The sequence below is a fragment of the Ceratosolen solmsi genome, unplaced genomic scaffold, assembly GCF_000503995.2.
Source record: "Ceratosolen solmsi marchali unplaced genomic scaffold, CerSol_1.0 scaffold2, whole genome shotgun sequence".
Taxonomy (NCBI): Eukaryota; Metazoa; Arthropoda; class Insecta; order Hymenoptera; family Agaonidae; genus Ceratosolen; species Ceratosolen solmsi.
This window is the reverse complement of record NW_011948422.1, coordinates 4,218,960-4,239,446: the sequence shown is the minus strand read 5'-3', so window position 1 is coordinate 4,239,446 and position 20,487 is coordinate 4,218,960. Positions and strand designations below refer to the sequence as shown.

At 35.0% G+C, this 20,487-nt stretch overlaps 1 protein-coding gene across 1 annotated transcript in view; it reads right to left on the bottom strand.

The window, feature by feature from the left end:
- Sema5c (Semaphorin 5c) overlaps positions 1–20,487 on the bottom strand; it is a 108,609-nt gene that overhangs the window by 21,248 nt on the left and 66,874 nt on the right. Inside the window, exon 3 of the mRNA XM_011499112.1 lies at positions 20,079–20,175. Coding sequence (XP_011497414.1) covers positions 20,079–20,175 — 97 coding nt within the window. The remainder of the gene's footprint in view (positions 1–20,078; positions 20,176–20,487) is intronic.

The window sequence follows — 20,487 nt, the reverse complement described above, 5'->3', positions numbered from 1 at the left end:
TGAATGCTAATAGTCCAGTGCCTAATAGTATATTTGTTTATATTAATGTCTTGATTAAGGCTTTCGTTTCTTTGCTTAGGCAGTTTTTCCGCTATTCACTCGACTCTTGTGACTAGTTAAAGTATCAAATTCCTATACAAACACACTTTCCATTCAACCCCGAGTGTTTGCTACACTTAATTTATTTGCATTCGCAAATTAAATTTTCTACTAGGTTCTTTAATCTACTTCATGACTTATATGTTTAGTCAAGTCAACCAAGCTCGTGTAATAGAAGTCTTTACAAAGTGGAACGGTGTCACTCCAACAAAGTAATACGGTTGCGTTACAGCTCTATGCCACGTATTATCTTAAAGCTTAATCGAAGGAATTGTAAATTTTCCTTGCCGATACATTGATTTTTATGTAATTTGTTCATTATTACAAATTCCAGTTGTTTGAAATTTGTATGTCGAATAGATACGCGAATACCTTGTGTGCCTTGCGTCGATCTATTTGCAATATTTACGTCTCGCCAGTATTTAATCAATTACGATCTTTAAGTCAGAAAATTAAGACATCACAAAAATTGTACGATTGTTGACATAAGCGCGAAAACATAAGCTCAGAGCTGAATATGCGTAGAGTAGTGGAAGGGATCGTACAGGATTTTCATCCTAATTTGGTCATGTATGTAAAGGGCTTGTAAATGTTGTACTCCTGCGTATATTTCATGTGGCTTCTTGTATTGCCGTATAATTAACAAATTGCATAATTTTTAGGCTCGAGCATTTCATAATGAAAAATGAAAACCACGATCGTCCACGATTAATTTTTCAATCTATGCGTTAATAATTAGTTTATTTTGCATTCGAAATTTAAGTACGATTGAACACTGAGCAGTAGTTTATAATATCATAAGTATTTGTGAATTTTATTTTATGTCCATTAAAACTTCAATATAACATGGTACAAAAGAACTATGTTTTTCAGCTGAAATAATTATAACTTGAGAAATATCAATTATGTTCCGATTTTATAGACTCGATGCTAGGCGGATAAGAACTTAAAATATCACCATAATTGTAATAAGCCAACGATTAATTGGTCAGATTTAAACATCAAACATAATTAAATATATAATTATGATTATATTTTACATTTTATAAGTTATTATAAGATTATTCCGTTTTTTCTATCGTTTATCGTAGACGAAAAGAAAATTTATTACAATTTGTATGATATATAATATAATTAGGAAACAGAAATCGGCTTTTATAATAATTTATACGCAAAATGTAATTTATACGCAACATATAATTTATATATGCAAACATAATGAAGGGAAACTAATTAAAAATGCGTGCAAGACATTTGAGTTAAATATGAAATATAATTTTTGCCTCGACGAGAGCTACTGTTATTATATTTTTATGTAATATTATTTGTTCGATTGTCGATATAAATTAAATTTTTACTATAAATTCAGCATAAGAAGCCGGGAAAATATTCAGAACGAGCCATAGGTACACTTGGAGCATTTTCATTAAAAATGCCGTAAGAAAATTGTGTAGGATTTAGTGTTTTACATTTAATCGCCCTATAAATTATTTATTCTATGCTTTGAATTGATCTAACAAATCATTGTGGAATGAATGCAGGCGCGAATTATATCACGTGTCTGATGAGCTGCGCTTGATCCATCCACGGAGATCGATTAATATTTATAAGCTTTCGACCCTCAATCAACACATCCTATACACACGCATATCCTATATGTGCAACTGAAATTATTTCGATCCAGCCTTACGTACACTCGGATCTCGAATGACGATGATGACGTATGTACATAATTGAACGGTTGTTCAAAAACTGTCAGATGTATAAGTCGAGCTGCTCCCAGTGGCAAAATATCCAAAAATCCTTGGCTTTTGACAATCTCTTTTATTTTAGTTTATTTTTTTATTCATTTTTTTTTTTTTTTTTTTTTTTTTGACGATCATTCATTAACAGGTAATTGAGATACGAATCATCAGAAGTAATCAAGTCCATTCGACACGAAAAACATAATTCAATTATGTAAAAGCTGAGTTTCCTATTTTTAATCATTATCTTTCTTGTAAAATACATTAAATGTATTTTATTTTTTTATTTTTTTTTTTATTTTTTTTTTTAGCAATTTAACTTGAAAAACTGTATGTAGAACACCTGTTAGTTAATCAATCATTTTACTGTCGTACATTTGGAATATGGACTTGGATGATTTAAAGAGAACGAGACATAAGAATGTTTGTCGTCACATTTACTGTTACGTGTAAAGCAACGATATTTGTTCAGTGAAGTATCTACATCAACATAAAGATACAAAGCTGAAAATCATTATTTTTCGAGAATGTGCCTTCCAAGCTACCTTATTACCTTATAATTTATGCAAATTTTTAAACTACTAATCCCATTATCCATTATTTTGTTAGCTCATAATTTCGTATTGTGATTCAATGCCTTAATTTATTAACATCGTAAACAAATTTTGCATAGAAAGAAGAAATGTATAGATCTTAGACTTTATAGAATATATACTGCAAAGATTTGGATATAAAATTCCATAATAATAATAATAATAATAATAATAATAATATAATTTTATTACAACGAATACAATGAAATAAACAACGATACACAAACAAAACAAATGAAATTCCAAGTAACGTTAAAAATTGTAAGAAGCTTGCATGCCAATATGACATTGAATTTTCAATAATATATTAATATTGTTTATGAGAACTCGTATATTTAATCATTGAAGACGATCTCGTTTAATATTTGCACATGTATAAACTCTCGTTTCATCGACAGTTACTTAGCCCATTGATGCCCTGTGAAACAGATTTCTGTTGCGTCAGGCCTTAGGCTGCGGCGATAAATATAATAAGCGCAGTATTCAGCGGACAACATCTTTTACGTGACACGATTCAAATGTAGCATGAGACCAAAGGAGATAAAATTCTGCATTATTTTATTATAAGCAAGATTCTTGTGTGTAACATGATTATTTGACGATCTAATTACTCGTCGAAGCGTTTAGTTTCACAAACTGCTTGATTTAAAAAAATGTCAGCCGTACGATTCGACGAGTTAACCCTGATCGTATTGAGACTGTTGTTAAATTGCTTTAGTTTATAAATAAATGAAAAATGCTTGGCCTTATGTATTATTATAAAAATTAATAAGAATTTTGCATAAGATATTGTTGGAAAGCTTGGAACGCGTGTATCGTTCGATGAAAATTCATAAGATTTACCCTTCGCGCGCAGTTTATGAAAAAAATATCAATACAATAGAATAGCGCGATCGTTGAATAAGATATCTAGCACAGTTTCGATAATAAATCATACGAAGTTTTCATCGATTATTGTATCCAGAACCGTGAAAATCCGTCATCTATAGGCTCCAATTATCAAATGTAACGTATTGGCAGGTCGCGTAGTAAGGCACACGATTAAAGTTGCGCACGAGCCTCGACGAAAGTAGTGATTACCAGTTTTATTTTCTCACTTGCAAGCCTGACAAGTTAAAAAAAAAAAAAAAAACAACTTGGCGATTCCGAGATTGTGTCCTTAGTATAATATAATTCGACGCGCAAAAATGATTCGATCGCATGAGAAATATAAATCCACAAGTCTCTGGCGCCACGGAAAGAGATAGATGGAGATGGCGGTGGGCGCGCGGAATGAGAGAGAGAGAGAGAGAGAGAGAGAGAGAGAGAGAGAGAGAGAGAAATAGAGGGGTATGATGATTGGTGATTGGAAGGGAAGGAGGGCGGGAGGGCGGGGAGTTTATTGGTGATGCGGGAGAGGGGGTGGGGGTTACGGGTAGAGATAAAGAGGGAGAGACTAGTGGGTTGTATGTATATTATGTATATGCGTGCGCGCGAGTGCATACTTTCCCTTATGCGCGAACTGCACCTGAGTGAAATAATAGAGGCGCGCGCGACCAATCGATCGTGACTTTATCTCACGAACGAAATATACATGTAAGTCGCCGTGACTACGCTAAACAATGGACGGTATGTATGTAATGGCGGTGCTTACAAACAGCCAATAAGCACCTTGTATTTTTTCGGATTTTACGTACTTTTTAAAACGATTTATTTCATTAGCTATTAGATACAGAGTTATGTATAAATATAAAATAGATACTTTACCAATGGACTTTTTTTTTTTTTTTTTTTTTTTTTTTTTTAAGAAATAAAAAGAAAATTAATTTTTCAACAAATATTTAAGTTACGTAATTTTGTCGACAGTTGAGTCCGCGTATATTCTGTCTAGATAAGCACTCATCGGATTTGGTCCTATGCAAAGAAAAGTAATATTATTTTTGGCAGAAATGTTGTTGGATCGTTGCATTAAAAATTGGCAACCTATGAATAATCGGAGACGGAAGGTTAAAATGTCGAATCGAGAGTATTTGGACAGGCGAATTTTATCGATCGTCTTAGAAGATTTTTTAAAAAGATTTGAATTTGAATATAAATTTATTCCTTCGTCGCTTCTCCCAATTTTCTAAAATGAATTTCAAATAAGAAACTCTATATATGAATAATCTATATACATATATATATATATATTTAAATAAACACGAAGAAGTAAGAATATATAATTAATAAGCGGATTCTTTTAAGACGGATGGACTTTGGGGTTTTGACGTTAAGAAAAGCCTTCTATTGGAAGGAGTTCTTCATCTGTCTTGATAAAATTGCTTGAAACAAGAGGGAGCAGCTCTGCTTCTTTTTTTTTCTTGCATGGATGGCACGATTGTTTTATTACCGGATCATATCATTTTGTTGATGCGAATAAGAGTTATTTTCCAATCATTCTCAAAGCAGCGTTCAATTTACGTTTATAAAATTTGCTCTGGACAATATAATTTATCGATAACATTAAGATTCGCTATTCGTCTACTATTGCGTTTTCGTAATTGCATTTCCGAATAATCATAATAGCCGTCGTAGCTTGTTGGGAGAGAGAAGGTAATTTTAATTACAATAATGTTAAATACAATAGACTCGGTCAATTGAATTATTATATCATTTCTCTATGCGGGGCCTTATCAGTCTTCAAAACATACGCTACAATTACTAATCAGCGATCAATGATAATATTGATCATATCGTCGGACAGCTTCGATATATTAAACATCAACACTAGTCGATAATCGCATCCAGTACGTTATTCTTGTAAGCTTTTAAGGGAGCACGTTAATGCAGTACATAAAAATTCGCAATTTGCATCAACGATCCGTGCCTGCAACAAATACACGGGGCACGCGCACGGCAAAGTCATGTGTAGTTGGCAAAGTGGCCAAGTGGAGCTCGGATTTATCAGCGATCGTACAATTCGACCTTATCATCAATCCCTGTTGGGCTATTTTCGCAAAGTCGGGCACGCGCGCACACATGCAAAATGCTCACGCATATGGGGCGCGCAAAAGGTACGAGGCGTACGATTTATCGCATACCTAATGCGGGATATAATCGATCACAAATAAGTTGCCGCTCTCTGTATCGCGGCAGTTTTTTGCTATTGCCATCGGAAACCTGTTTATTTTTCGGGAAAATGGAGAGAAATATCGCCGCGACATACAAGTTGCACGCACTACCAACGCGTCTCGATAAATTAGACACAGACGCGGTCGTATTTTTCAATTGCACGCTGGATTGTTATGATGCAAGTACGTAGCACCTCGACGGAAACGCATAAGAGGGCCTTGAATTGTTGAGACGGTTAATACCGAGCGCGCGGATACGTATTATCGCGAGATTTTCACTTGATTGAAGTTTAAAAAAAAAAAACAACAACAACAACAACCTTTCCGCCAAATCAGAATGATTTTATGATAAGAGTGCGAAGAATGAATCCTCGTTTATTAATTCGTGTATTCGTGTCTTCTATTCCGCAGTGATTTTGTAAGGCATTAATTTTCCCAGTCTAATGATTTGGAATGATGTGTATAAAAAAAAAAAAAAAAAATTAAATAAATAAATAAATAATCAAATAAAAAAGAACAATTAACTTTTTAGTGCGCAATAATATGCAAATTTTTATGCAAACTCTAACGCGCTCTAAATTTCTTTTTTTTAGTTTTTGATCTTTCAGTTTTAATTTTTCACGAAGAATTATCGCGTTAACCGATTGAACAAAAAAAAAAAAAATAAATAAATAAATAAATAAATAAAAATAAAAAAAATTGAAAAATCCTATATTGTATAACATATCATAAATTATAACAAATTATTTTATATTAGTATGAAAAAGAAAAAATTATTTATTTATAATATAGCCTCTCAACTTACGTATAATATTGTAGTTTTCATTAATTTATTTATTTTATTTGGTTGTTTTTTTGTTTGTTTTATTTTGCTTGTAAGCAACGAAATTTCTATTAATTCTGCGAATTGTCTGTAATATTTCAATGAAATTTTCGTAGCTATTCAATCAATTTGAAAATTATTTAAAATATTGCTCATTGCCTACCTATTTAAGATAATCTTAAGTATTTATCATATTTTTCGCATCCATAAGCAATAATGTTATAAATTTCAAAATTAAATCTTCGAGTAAATGTCAGTGTATCAAAAAATACTTAATTATTTAGAATTTAAATTTCTAATATGTTGTAAATATTCACTGTGCATACGCAAAAAATATTATCGAAGCAGACAGAATAATATGCAATGCAATAAGAACCATTTAGTTTCCTAAGCAACTACACTTTACATCTCGATGTACAATTATTCGAAATATCAATAGTCGTACGTATGTACGTGCACCTGTTCACGTGAAGAAAATCATTCGTTAAAGCGAGCTCGACGCTCAGTAACAAAGAACATTTCCGTAATAAAGACTGCTGAGCGCAATATCCACCCATTAATGAGGTAAAAATTTCGCAAGCGCAAAGGTGAAAGAAGAGAGATACCAAGAGCTTGAATTGCCGGGCTCCTCATACGGACGTAAGAATAGACGCGCACAAAGGCGGACATCCGTATAAAAGGACACGCATGCGCACTTGATGGGCAAACACGAGTCAATCGCCATTTCTATAGCCACCCACATTTAAATTATTTCCTTTGTGTGAGAAACACAGGTACCTGCGCCCGTATGTTTTCCGAAATATCATTAGGAATGAAATGTGGGAAAGTCCGCGGGGGGGGGGGGGGGGGGTGGGGGGGGGGGGGGGGGGAGAGGGGCGTTCCTTTACAAACAAACGAGTTAATATTTTTTACTTGGCTTTGCAGGGAGTCTGCTAAACGTTAATGTATAGAGACTTTCTTCAACTTTATGTTTTATAGCTTTTTAATGGAGAGTGAAGTATACGTAACTGTAAACACGCTTTTACACTTTGTTATATTTTGATTACGCATGCAAGCGCATTTCTGTGCAAGCATGCGTATTCGGAAGAAGTTATTTTTACGATTCATACGACGGCGCGATATTTTATAAAAATAATAAAATTTACATGTGACCACACGTTGTACGCGCATCGATGACAAAAACTTGCAGTGCATGTATTTTACATTACTTGCTTTCTTTAATTTTACCGAGTTCCTTAATTTTACGTAATCCCACGCGAGTGATACGGTATATTTATATTTTAGCAATCTGTAATTTATCAATTATAGAAATAAACGAAAAATATTTTCGGTTTATAAACTGTAATATTTAAAAAATGAAAAATGAATATAAAAAATGAAATACATAGGAGCATATGCACACATGCGTACACACGTACGTATATAAATATCTATATAAACACACACAAGCTTATATGCACACGCGCGCGCGCGCGCGCACACACACACACACACACACACACACACACACACACACACACACACATGATGTATGCGCGGTTGTACGCATGCGTAGGCACAAATGTTATATACATTTTACACAAATATTATTTATCTTTTAGAATTATATGCCTCGCTAATAATTATTAAAATTATGCCTATTTACACTATTCGTTATTAAAAAGAATAATTTAAAAACTCTTAATACGTAACTTGGGTTATTTTATTCTTTCGATCCCACCGATACTTTATACCAAACACTCCTTCCTCCATACATAAGGATTCGATTATGCTTCTTTTAAAATCTTATTTTGGTCGGACTAATTTTAACGACGGAACGTGACTTAAACTACACGCAATTTGAGTAGGTCAGCTCGTAAACGAATGAAAAACTAAATATAAAAGAAACGAGTAGTTAGGAGATATAATGAAGCGTATGTGTGGAGCTTGAATGTTTATCTGTGGCGTAGTGCTGCAATCTTGTGGAGGAGTCAATCCTTACTACGTAAATCCGAGCATCGACAGCAAATAGACTGTCATTATCGAGTAATTTATGCGCGTATTTTGACTCGAGATCATTTAGTAATAGCAATTTCATACAATCGTGCTCATTATTCAGCCTGTAATTTAACGTTAAATGTATTTACCTAAATGTTAAAGAAAAACACTATACTCGCAATTGATAGCTTTGACAATTAATCTATTTGGACTTGTTAAAAAACAAGCCTGGCGAAATTTTTATTTTTTAACACGATTAATTAATGTATGGCTGTAATATCCAGTGCATAATGGTCTTTGTATGGTCTTGCGATAAAACAATTTCGTAAGTCACAGGCAATTTATACAATTTATATTTATGTTAACCAAAGGTTAAAATCGTTCCGGCTCGTTAAACAGCACAGTAAACAAACCTTATAAAGTAAGATTAAGTTCTATTACTGTCGCACAGCGAGCATTTCAATTCAATATTTTAATTTTAAAAATTTCTTGATTTAAGCCCGAATGATAATTATAAGAATGGTAATAAAAGAATTCAGTTATAAAATACAATTATCCGGGCTTCGTTAACTTGAAATTCGGACCTCGCGTTATACTCGCGTATAAATTATGAAATAAATAAATGAACAATTAATGTCTTTTCGCGCAATGGTGAATAAGCAAAAGGAATGTAACATTGCGCGGGTAAGTATGTGCATAATTTCCGCAGATACGTGAAAATTGCCGAACGAACGTGCTCGTAATGACACTTAGTTGCAATTGAAAAAGTATAGTGACTTTTGTGTATACGGTATTGCGACCCCACAGCAGGACACTTCAATCCAATTACTTTTTGTACGGCTGTGTACCTTTGAATTCGGATATGAGCTTCGGTCGTTCGCACGTCATCCCCGGACTCTCGATAATATCCTTGAAATTTTCAACTGGCATTACGATACTGCATAAGAGCATTTAGTATTGATAATTTTAATATTCGTCATGTATTTGATAACGTCATATTGCATGGTCTACGTATTGGCATTTTGGTCAATAGATAATATTTACAATGCCATTTTCCACAATATTTTTGAGCATTATTCGAGTGAAATATCGACGTCAAATTATAATGATAGATTATATAATTCACCGAAGCTATATACACTTAAAAGAATATGATTTTGTTTTAAATGACGTTTTCAAGTATCAATTATGACATACGATTTTCAGTTGTGTAAAAATATTCATAATAGGATCAAGAATTTTTTAATACGTCAACGAGCTTTATTCATTTACATATCACACGATTTTCAATACTATCTTAGTATTCTCTATCATAATATCTAGTTTTATTTCTATCGCGTAAATGACATGACACGATGTTCGATTTCTCGCTATAATTATGATACGAGAAAGACTCGAGTAAAGTAGCGCATAGTCATTCGTGGGATTTAATTGCAAGAAAGAAATCCATCGCAAAATCAAAGTGACCAGGAAGAAAACACACTGTCTTAACTTTACATGTTTTCCTTTTGAAAATATTACACACCCGAGCACATACCACACGATGATTAAGGAATAATTTAAGCTGATTAAAATCGATAGCATCGCCATCTAATTTACGCGATTGTAAACGCAATGAAATATAATCATCGCTTTAATGATATAACGATACATATTTCAATTGCACAGTGACGTTAAGGTTTTTTTCACCTAACTATCGAACACTTACTCGTTTCAAAACAAAGATTTATATCGCATATTTGCACGCGGAAGCAACGACAACCAAGAGTGTAATGAAATTTTCATTAAGCATACAGCGAATTGGAGCTCGGAAAGGAGGTCAACGAAACGGAGACCCGGGTCCACTTGGTCAGTAACAACAAACCCGCAGCGGAGATCATCTGCTCGGCCGAAGCTGATCTAATCGATAATCCTCATCCATCATCGATTCTCACAGCGCACCTCGGCCGCATAATTCTATACTCGCAATATACGTGTATCTTATACGGGACGCGAAGCTCCGATCGCCTCGATACGATTACGGACCGAAGTAGCCCAGCCTCAGCCTCGACACTCATGCATACACGCATAAGCACATACAGACCCACGCATCAAGTGCGCGCGCGTATGTGTGTGTGTGTGTGTGTAAGAGAGAGAGAGAGAGAGAGAGAGAGATGATCGCTAGTTGCCGATACCCATCACACCCAACGGGTATGTAGCCCTGGGATTTACACTTAACGTAAATATTTGGAGACTTCCAGCCTCTTTAATGAATTTTAACACGAATTTCATCTTGTAAATGGTTTAAGACTCCAGCCTCACACAATTATTTTATGAATATTTATAGGAATATTATTTCTAGGCACAACGTTTAATGTAACATGCGAATACGCATTATCTTAATTATAATGATATTGTATAATAATTACAGATTGAAGAGATATAAATTATTGCTCGTTGACAGTGCAATATGATTCTTTAATATTTATAGATTTACTTTATAAATCTCGCGGTTAAAGTTTACAATATCTATAATAATAAAAAAATTTATTTCTATTAAAAAAATAGTGTATAAAATCTTTGTTAAAAAAAATTTTTGCCAAGACTTTGCTATCATGTGAATAAGATAACTAAAAGTTCATCCAAATGGATGTTTGCTTATGATAAACGAATTTCTCATCTCTATATTCATCCTGACAGATATATTATATCAATATAAGCTGTAAAGGAAATTAACTGATAGTAGAAAACTTTTAAGAACACTACGACAATCAGCTTTTTCAAAATTTAACCAAAGACTATCGTAGATTTATGAATTGAAGTGTTTATGCGCTATATATTTCATTGTTTATCAGCCAGATTTTTTAACCGATGCTTTAAGCGAGTAAATTTTTTCGCTTATTTACACGTCTTAAACGCTTGAATTTATTTAACCGTAACTTATACGAGTACGATATACGAAAAAATTGTTCATTTTCGTATGTGAAATACGCTACATTAACGCAGACAGATACTTATACCGACATATTTGTATATAATTAATTTTTTTTATACCATTTTTCATTATCTATGAGCGACTTTACAATTAATCATATAAAGTCGTATTTCATTTCAAGACAAGATTTAGAACAGATAAAAAATATAAGTACTTATAAAAAAAAAAAAAAAAAAAAAAAAAAAAAAAAAAAAAAAAAAAAAAAAAGAACGAAAAAAGGAAAGAAAAAAAAATTCGATTCAGATTGAGAAAATTTGTTGAATTGCTAACAGATAACACAAATTTGTTTTTCAAATTTTCTTTATATTATATTATACAATACTCAATTCCCTACAATCCGATTATTCAAAATACCATATCAATCAAATAATTTTGTTTCATTTAATACTCTAAGAATATTAATTATACTGCTATTGATGGTAGTTAATTACAAACAACATCGAAGCCTGAATTTTTAATTGAGACGCAAGAAAGAAATGTGGACTTACTAGTCGGCTCGTCTGCTTCAAGCAAGCAGCAGAGATCGTTTCGACGAAGACTGTGTGTGTGTGTGTGTTTGGATTTCATCTGATTTAGACCTTATTTGTCACAGTTTAAACTCTTGGTGGTAAAACTCGTCCTGACAACACGCGAAGAATTCGAAATTGCGGATACATTGCTTTACGCCAGCTCGTGGGAAAAATAGTTCCGTTAGCTGTTTATTGCTTTAGTTACCAGCACACAGCAACATTTTCATTAAGTGCTTTCACTCCATAGGAATTTTTATTCACTTTAAAATGTCATCCATCCAAATTGTAGTTACTCTTTTTACCTAAGAAATTATATATAGCGATTTATATATTATAATGTTCGTAAAATTTTACAATAATTAGAGCTCCAATCTCTTCTGTAGATTTGAGAAGCCATTGGGATATTAGAATAATGGTAATGTCGTAACTAATATTTCATTATGTTATTGGAACATTGAAATATATATATATATATATATATGTAAATGTAAAAGTTCTTCTGTCTTTAACGTATCTAAATGAATCATGTTATTAGCGAGAAATGACATTTTATTTTCCTACGAAGCTAAAATAAAAATACTCGATTCGAACTTTGTACTTCGTATTTAGCACGTTTTGTTTCCATATTCAGAACAATAGCCAGGAACAGATTAAAAGTCCTAAGAATAAAAATATTCGTGTGTAATATTCTAGCACGAGTCTGTCTGTCATCATAACTCCAATGAGTCATATTCGTGAACCTCATTTAAGTAGAAGTCTTCGATGAAATGTTCTTCCAAACGGTTGACTTTGTGAAAAAATATCATTGTGTAAAACTGCCTATGATGAATCATGGCAATGCATTCAAATTGCCCTTTCACATGAATTCGAACGTAATGATTTTATGCAATAAATTTTCAACAAGAATATTATAATTTAATAAGCAAACCTTAACAAACGCGATGACGAATGTCGGGAAAGACTGTTATGCAGATTTCCAAATATGTCAATGTAACGTTTGAATAATAAGTGCTTGACGGGCCGATTTCCATTCAATTTAGCATGCCTCGTAGTCTTAGTCCCCCAGCCGAGGATGTATTAGCCGTTCGGTAAATCTTCCTTGCATAACTTAAAAAAAATACAATAGATTGGAGAGAGCCGCGTGGAGTTATTAAACAACGAACAATTCAGCCTAAAATAAAAAATGATAAAGAGTACTCGAAGTATCATGGTAAGGTACGATATATTCTATCAATCTTATCAATCCCCGGAGTTGTAAGCCGATCTCGAGCAAGTAGCATTATCATTTTGTGAACCAATCAGTTATTTATGCCGCAAAATTCGGGCTAAACATCTCGTGTCCAATCCAGATCCCAACCAACCAATGCTTTTTCTTTTCTTTTGCAGAGAGAACAAAAGCGTCCCTAACGTACGGAAAAGGTGATAAAATAAAAGCGAAGGAAACAACGCGGTAGGAGGAAAAAAGAAAGATCGTATAGGTGGAAGCGAATAACATTTCGAGGGAAAGGTGTAGCTTTATTTCTTTTATTTTTTTTTTATTTTTTTTTTTTTTTTTTCACTCGGTCACACCTCCCGTACAAAAGCCGAAGAAAAGCTACGGATCGTAAGACATTTGCGGCTTGCGGTTGTCTGCTAATGGACGCAAAATAACTCTATACATGGAGAAAATATCCAGTTACCTAAGACGATCTTTCGAGGCTGAGATGCGCGAAATTCCGTAGCTTCTATACGCATATATGCATTCTTACATGTTTTCATTATGTAAATAGCGTTGCCGTCGATAGCTCCTAGTCGTTTGTTCTTGCCATTTTGTTTCTTCATTTTTTGCTTTTATTTAATTGAACCTTTTTTTTTGTTTTTTTTTTTTTTGCATTTAAATCAGATTATGCGTGTAAGGGACAAAAGCGAAGAACTTGACGAAGAACCGCAAGTTGAATCTCCATTCAGAACGAAGTCAAACACAATGTCAGGTTTTTATTTTTGACAATACACACGACTAGTGCTGCAGTTGCATATTTTACCCATCTAGGCGTCGAATTTTGCTTATTTTCTTCTTTCTTTCTTATTCAATGATGAAATTCGCATAATATACAGACTGTAATAAATCATGGTAATAATTGTGTTGGTTAAAACGAGTTTTAAATATAATGTCGAAATAAGCGCAAAATTTTGAAATTAAAGTACAAATTTCGTGCCCAATTAGCATATAACATTTGCTATTATTGATAAAGCTTATCTTACTTTAATACCTCTGATTAAGAAAATTAAAATAGAAAAAAAAACTATTTATCCTACGACTTCCATATTAATAGACTAGTTTCATAATGTACAAAATAGTTTTAAAATACCGAATTGAAGGACAAAGTAATGCTGAACTTTAATTTTGGACATTAATGTTTAATTTAAAAAGCATGGGCTATCACATCTCATCGACAGCAAATATCAAATCATTAGCGCGCATTTGGGATTTTGCAAATTAAATATAATCGATCGGTCTGAATATATCATCATTGGCAAATTAGTCAGCGAGTACGGCACTTTATACGGAAATGTTCGCGCTGCTGGGCAAGTTTTAAGAGTCATTTTCCCATAGGGTCCCCAGTCAGCCCTAAAATAGCCCAAAAATAGTAAAAAATGGAGACGCGTGCGTAGAACTGGGGATTAATTGAGTGAGGACCTTGGTGGTGTAGTGGGCGGGAGACGGGGAGAGCGCGGGATAAGAGAAAGCGAGAGGAAAGGACAGCTCAAAGGGATAAGAAAGTGCGAAGTGTCCAATTGCAACGGACGCGACACGCACTACACGTCCGTGTAATTCAGCTCGACTGGCCGTGCATGTCGCGTGGAATGCGATAGGAAATGATAGGACGCGTGTGTGAGCGGTAAGGTAGAGTGGGCCGAGCCCGACGGAAAAAGAAAGGATCGGGAAATCTGAATTCGAGTAGGCATATCCATCTGTCTCCACCTGTAAAGTCACGCGGCCGCGCTCGGAAATCAAAGAAAACGTAATCGCTCGCGCAGCTCGCGTGGGACGTCGCTAATAATCTCGGCGCGCCGTTTTCTATTAATAGGAGCGCGCGCGCCTGGTGTTTTCCGGAGCTCGACAAGCTGCCGAGATCGGCATCGTTTAAGCTTGTCGAGCTCCCACCTTTGCCATTATGTCCGATTTCCAGCTCGATTTCTAGGAATGCGGCGCTTAAACACTTCATCGATCCTCCGTCCAATGGCTAATTTAGCATAAGGGCCGCTTGCGAGGTGGAAAGAGCTTCACGTCGCATTTATCGCTTCTCATTCTCTTACTTGGCACTCGTGCTTGTTTGCTATTACAAGCTTTCCCATCTCTTCATGCTCATTGCTGTTTATCTCGAAACTTTAGTTTTCCCATTTTTCAGTTTCTATGAGCTTTCGACTTATCGATCAACGTGCTTTTTTCTTTCTTTATGTAATAAATATTTGTGAATTTCATGTTCATTAGGCGACCTAACAATAAATGCATGCAGCTCTATGTCGTATATGGCACTTTTCACATTTATCACAGTTTCAATAAATAAGTGGTACTGGAATTAAATTTCTCTATTCAAGTACCGTATTATGATGGCAATAATAATAATAATAATAATAATGATAATAATAATTTCGTAAAATTGAAGCATAAATTTTTAAAGAATTTCCACCGGTATACTTGTCGATGTCTGAATTTCTATTTGAAATCCAATTTTTTTTTTTTTTTAATCGTGTTCTCAAATGTTTATCGATATCAAGGCTAAATAGCTGCTGCTTTTAATATCAAGTGTTAATATTAATGTGCAAGTGACGTGGGAGGGGAGGTCCGAACTTAAATAATCGACAATATACTCAAATAATGGTTTTCTAAAAATATCTTTCCCTCGGCTTCAGTTAATATTTTCCACGAATAATGCAGCACTCGAGATTCACTTATGACGTTTTTACGACACTCAATAGACACAACAATGCATTACAATTTATTATAAAAAAAAAAAATGTTTATGAATTAATAATATCAATACGATTAGAAAGCCAATAAGCCAATTAAGAAAAGCGTATTGAAAAACGTTTAAAGACTTTTAAAAATTCAATTTACTTTTCGGGCGATTTGTGTGAAATGCCCTTCAAAAATCAAGTGAAAAGTATCGTTGATAGAAAATTAATTATTTAGTCTTTAGTCATCCTTGACGCGTAGTTATAAAATTATAAATCATAGTGTTCGAATGTGTTTTTTTTTTTTTTTTTTTTTTTTTTTTTTTTATTCTCTAATATTTATACTCGCTGAATTCATTATTCGTTAAATTAATGATCGAATATTTATTTATAGTGCTATTTAAAATTAATATACAGTACATACAAATATTATCATTCTCATGGCTATTAGACATAAAGAGAAAAAAATATGAAATAAATAAATTGCATGGAAGGTTCGATGAATGCCATGAGTGAAATGTATATTAATAAATTCTACTTCGACAACGAAATGTCCACGGTGCCATAGATTTCATTCATAAATGTTATGTATTTTATTTTTCATATTCATTTTAAAACAATACGTAATAAATATCAAAAATTGAATAACAAAATAAGTAAAAAAATACTGGAAAAATTAATAGCTCGTGTGCTGACTTCCTTAATCTATATGGCAGGTAAGAATTATTACGTTACAACTCGATAGACGATAGACAGGTAGAGACTATAGTTTCGACATCTTTATAAAGGATAAAGGACAGTTATATGAATATAACAAAAAATCTTTATTTACGTTTTACAATTTTTAATACTTTAAAAATTATTTTTAATATCTGCCTTGTAATTGGCAATTACCGCAGGTAACCGCGTAGATTATAATAAAACAAAGTGCATAGAGATCAAGTTGCACACACGCGTTACATAAGTTCGTTAACATTTTTGGCAACGGTGAATTATTATTTTCAATCCAATGAATGAATATCGAATGAATAATTCGAGTATAATTAATATAAAATAGTTTTATATATTGTAATTATCGATCAATAGTCTAATCAATAGGAAGATTACAATGAAAATATTTAGAATAGAGTTTGGTAAATTTAATTTAATCAGGTTCGTTCCTATGTATGTTGTAATGAAACACTTTGAATAGAAAACCATTGCGATCGTTTATTATAGACTTCGTGATAAACGATGTTTTGCTATATGTAGATTAAATAATATATTGAATTATAACCTATTCAATATGTGCAAAAGTACGATAATAAACATGTAACTTTCTTATCTGCTTAATGTACATAAATGTTTGACGAACACTAAGTTATTGAGTATATATCAAAACATTCTTTTCTTCTTCAATCTTTTTCTTTTTATAATAACTTATTATTAAGTTATAAATAGCAAGAGTAGCATTTTTTATTGAATAAAACGTGTATTTCGCATTTGAAAATAAATACATTTTTTATGATTTTGTTCACGATTGTGTAAAATTTATACAGACCATAGGCTCACTTTTTCTCAGTAAATACGTAAACAGTTATATGCTTACGCCATACTTATAATTTTTCTAAGAACTCGGAACGTTTCATTCCATAGGCGTCCCACTTTTATATTAGATATGCATTAATTGTTGATCCTTGAAAGTCGATTGGTTTGCCTGGAAATCCAACTATCTCACAACGCTAAGTAGCCGTACTAATTTAAAACCCATAATTACGCTGATTGACACTCGTCCTCCCCTTTCTCATTTTACTTATATTCCTGCACTCATCTCGCATCCATCCGATTTACCCGACCTATTAACATCCCGTTAGATCGCATTTAACTAATAGCAGATGTTAAAAACGGCGATGATATCAAGCGGGGGCGTTATTTTTTACCCTATCACCCTCGTTATAATTTTATTTTTTAAGCCGCTCGGGGAATGAAAATTTTTCTCAACGATATTCTCTTCTTATGCAGTCTTTCTCGTAGCTAGAAATAAAAGTTTAATTTGCTTTCTCCGTAGATTTACCAACGCGTTGACAGCTAGAAGCTAAATCCGAACTTGTTTACTTTAGCACCATAAAGTAATTCTACTCTTTCGTGCATATGCATGCACATACATACGTGGCGCGCCCACAGAAACACAGAAGAGTGAGTGAGTGAGTGAGAGAGAGAGAGAGAGAGAGAGAGAGAGAGAGATAGATAGAGGGGGGGGGGCACGTATAGCAGACAGACAGACGACAGACAGAGCAACAGTTTCGCTCAGTCACTCTAGAAGATGTTCTCACAAGCGTGAAGTTGGAATATTGTGGACTATGCTCGCAGGAAAAAGAGAGAATGAATAGAAGGAAGGAATCTGGTAGTCACGCGACACGAACGTAACGTGACGCAAATATAAATATATATTTTACAAGACGCGAACGTTTCTCCAATGCCTTTGTATAAACTCGTTGATTAATGTTTTGAAAAGTGGCTTTCTTATTTCATATTTACTTTTATTGTGAATTGCGAATGAATCGACTGTCTTTATTAAAAAATCAATTGCACTTATCGCGTGTCGATGGAGCTAATTGCTTTGATGAAGATGCCAAGCATCTTACGTTTACGCGTCAATGCTAATGCCGTGGCATAATATGATGGCATCCATCTCACCTGGAACTTTCAATAATCGTATTGTTTACTATTACCATTCATTATAATAAGTAATATTTGTTTATTATTATTCGATCATCGCATCCACCTTCATCCTCCCTTATATCGCACCGATCCCCACCTTAAACAAACCCGCAAACTTAATACGAAAACATATTTAAATTGCCAATCGAAATTGCCAACACTCACTGAAATAGCAAATCCAAATAAGCGTTCGATAACAACAATTTCACCCGCACAGAAGCTCCGGACGTGGTGGACTTTCGCCCTCGCAGAGCCTAAATTTAACACTCCCGTTCAGAGATCTCGACAAGCGAATAAAATAAAAGCCATCGGCCGCCATTCGGACAAACAAGCGAACTAATCCGACTCCCCCCGCCCACAACAAAAAAAAAAAACCCCCCCTCAACACCGTTCCCCACGACCGAACCGTAAAGCTGCTCGTGACGAGAAAAAAGTGAGAAAAGTAGAGGTAGACCGTGAGTGTAGATACCGGGGTTTGGCACAACGCCAGGATATAACGGCCGGGGAGACGGCGCGTTTGGGATAAGACGGCATTCGCGATGTGTTTTGTCTGGCGGTGACTGCGAAACGTGACGGGGGTTGGGTAGGGGATGGGAGGGGATGGTAAGGGGGAATGGGGGAAGGGGGAAGGGGGACTGTTGGGCGGGGGGAGGGGGATAACGAAAGTACAGAGTTAAGATACAGAGTAACGATGAAAGTGGCGATGACCGGGAAAAGAGTGCCGAATCTATCGTTGTCCGGACCCTCTTACACTCAAGCCCCGGGAATGACCTTGTCGCGCTCACTTGACGCGTGCCTTAGCTTTATCCTTTACCTTGCTGGCTTATATCATAACTTTACGAATGACGTAAGAACCGGCATGCCGATGAATATTGCACTTTAATTCGCTATGCTTGAAAGTACGTAAGAGCAGAAAGAAAGCGAGCACGATGACGTGTTTTAGTTGTATTTATAAGTGTCGCACTTAGGATGGCAATGCCGTGTGCAGGTGCATCTACTGTAAGGGCACAAGTATACTTGTATAATTCGATTATGCGTATCACGATTATTGATTGTTCGATTAAGCGTGGGCGGTCTTTTACAGTTTAAAGCTCTTTTTATTTACAAGTTTCGTAGAGTGGATTTTGCTATGAATTTGCCACGAGGCAAATAGTATCGTTTTCACGACGAATTCGGGTACGTCGAGCGTGAAAAACCCTTGACTCACTAATTCATTTGGGATCTGGAATAAGGTGAACAAAAAGAGAAGCTCTCGAGACGATCCAGTCAGTGTAAAAGGGGCCAAGAGCGCGGGGACGAGGTCTACAAGAGGTTGTTACCTCCTTTCGCGCCTTCGCCTCGTCTCGCACAGTCCACACTCTATTACCTCCGCGCCCCAATCTATTTCGGAGAGAAACAGAAGCGAGGATTTCTGATGCCTTGGCCGGCGTCCAAGCGACGCGAGTGGGGTTTCCGCCCTCCGGTCCTCCCCATTCCCCGGATCTGCCCCCGGATCTGCCCCCGGCTCGGCCCACAGGCCGTAGCAGCGATCGCACGTCGGATTACGGATGATCGAAGCCGTATGTATACTCGCTTTGGCGCTTGCGCCCGATGCGGCAGGTGTGCTAAATGTTAGTTAGATCTCGATGCTTACCTTGCCCCGACGATTACTTGCTGCCTCGCGACGTCGAACAGCAGCTGGGAGAAAGAGGAGACGCCCTCCTGCTGGAACTCCTGCTTCTTCGCCAGATCTGCAAGGAGGAATAACGCTCGATTATAAAGTGAATGCAATAGGTTTCAATTGGGATTGGGGGCGGTTTGCGGGCTGCGTATAAAAATTTTCGTTGAAACTCAATGCAAGCACCGAACGAACATTGTCAATGACTAATCTCCATCCATTTCTCCTTCGTTATTTTTGTTGCGAAATTTTAATTGGTCTGAAAAAAGTCGCGTATTGCATTAAAGAAGTAGGTAAACGTGATCGTTGCGGGCATTAAGGCAGGCGAGTATGAGCACGGGTGCGCGATTTGTTAAAGAATAAAAACAAAAAAAAACAGGGCGGA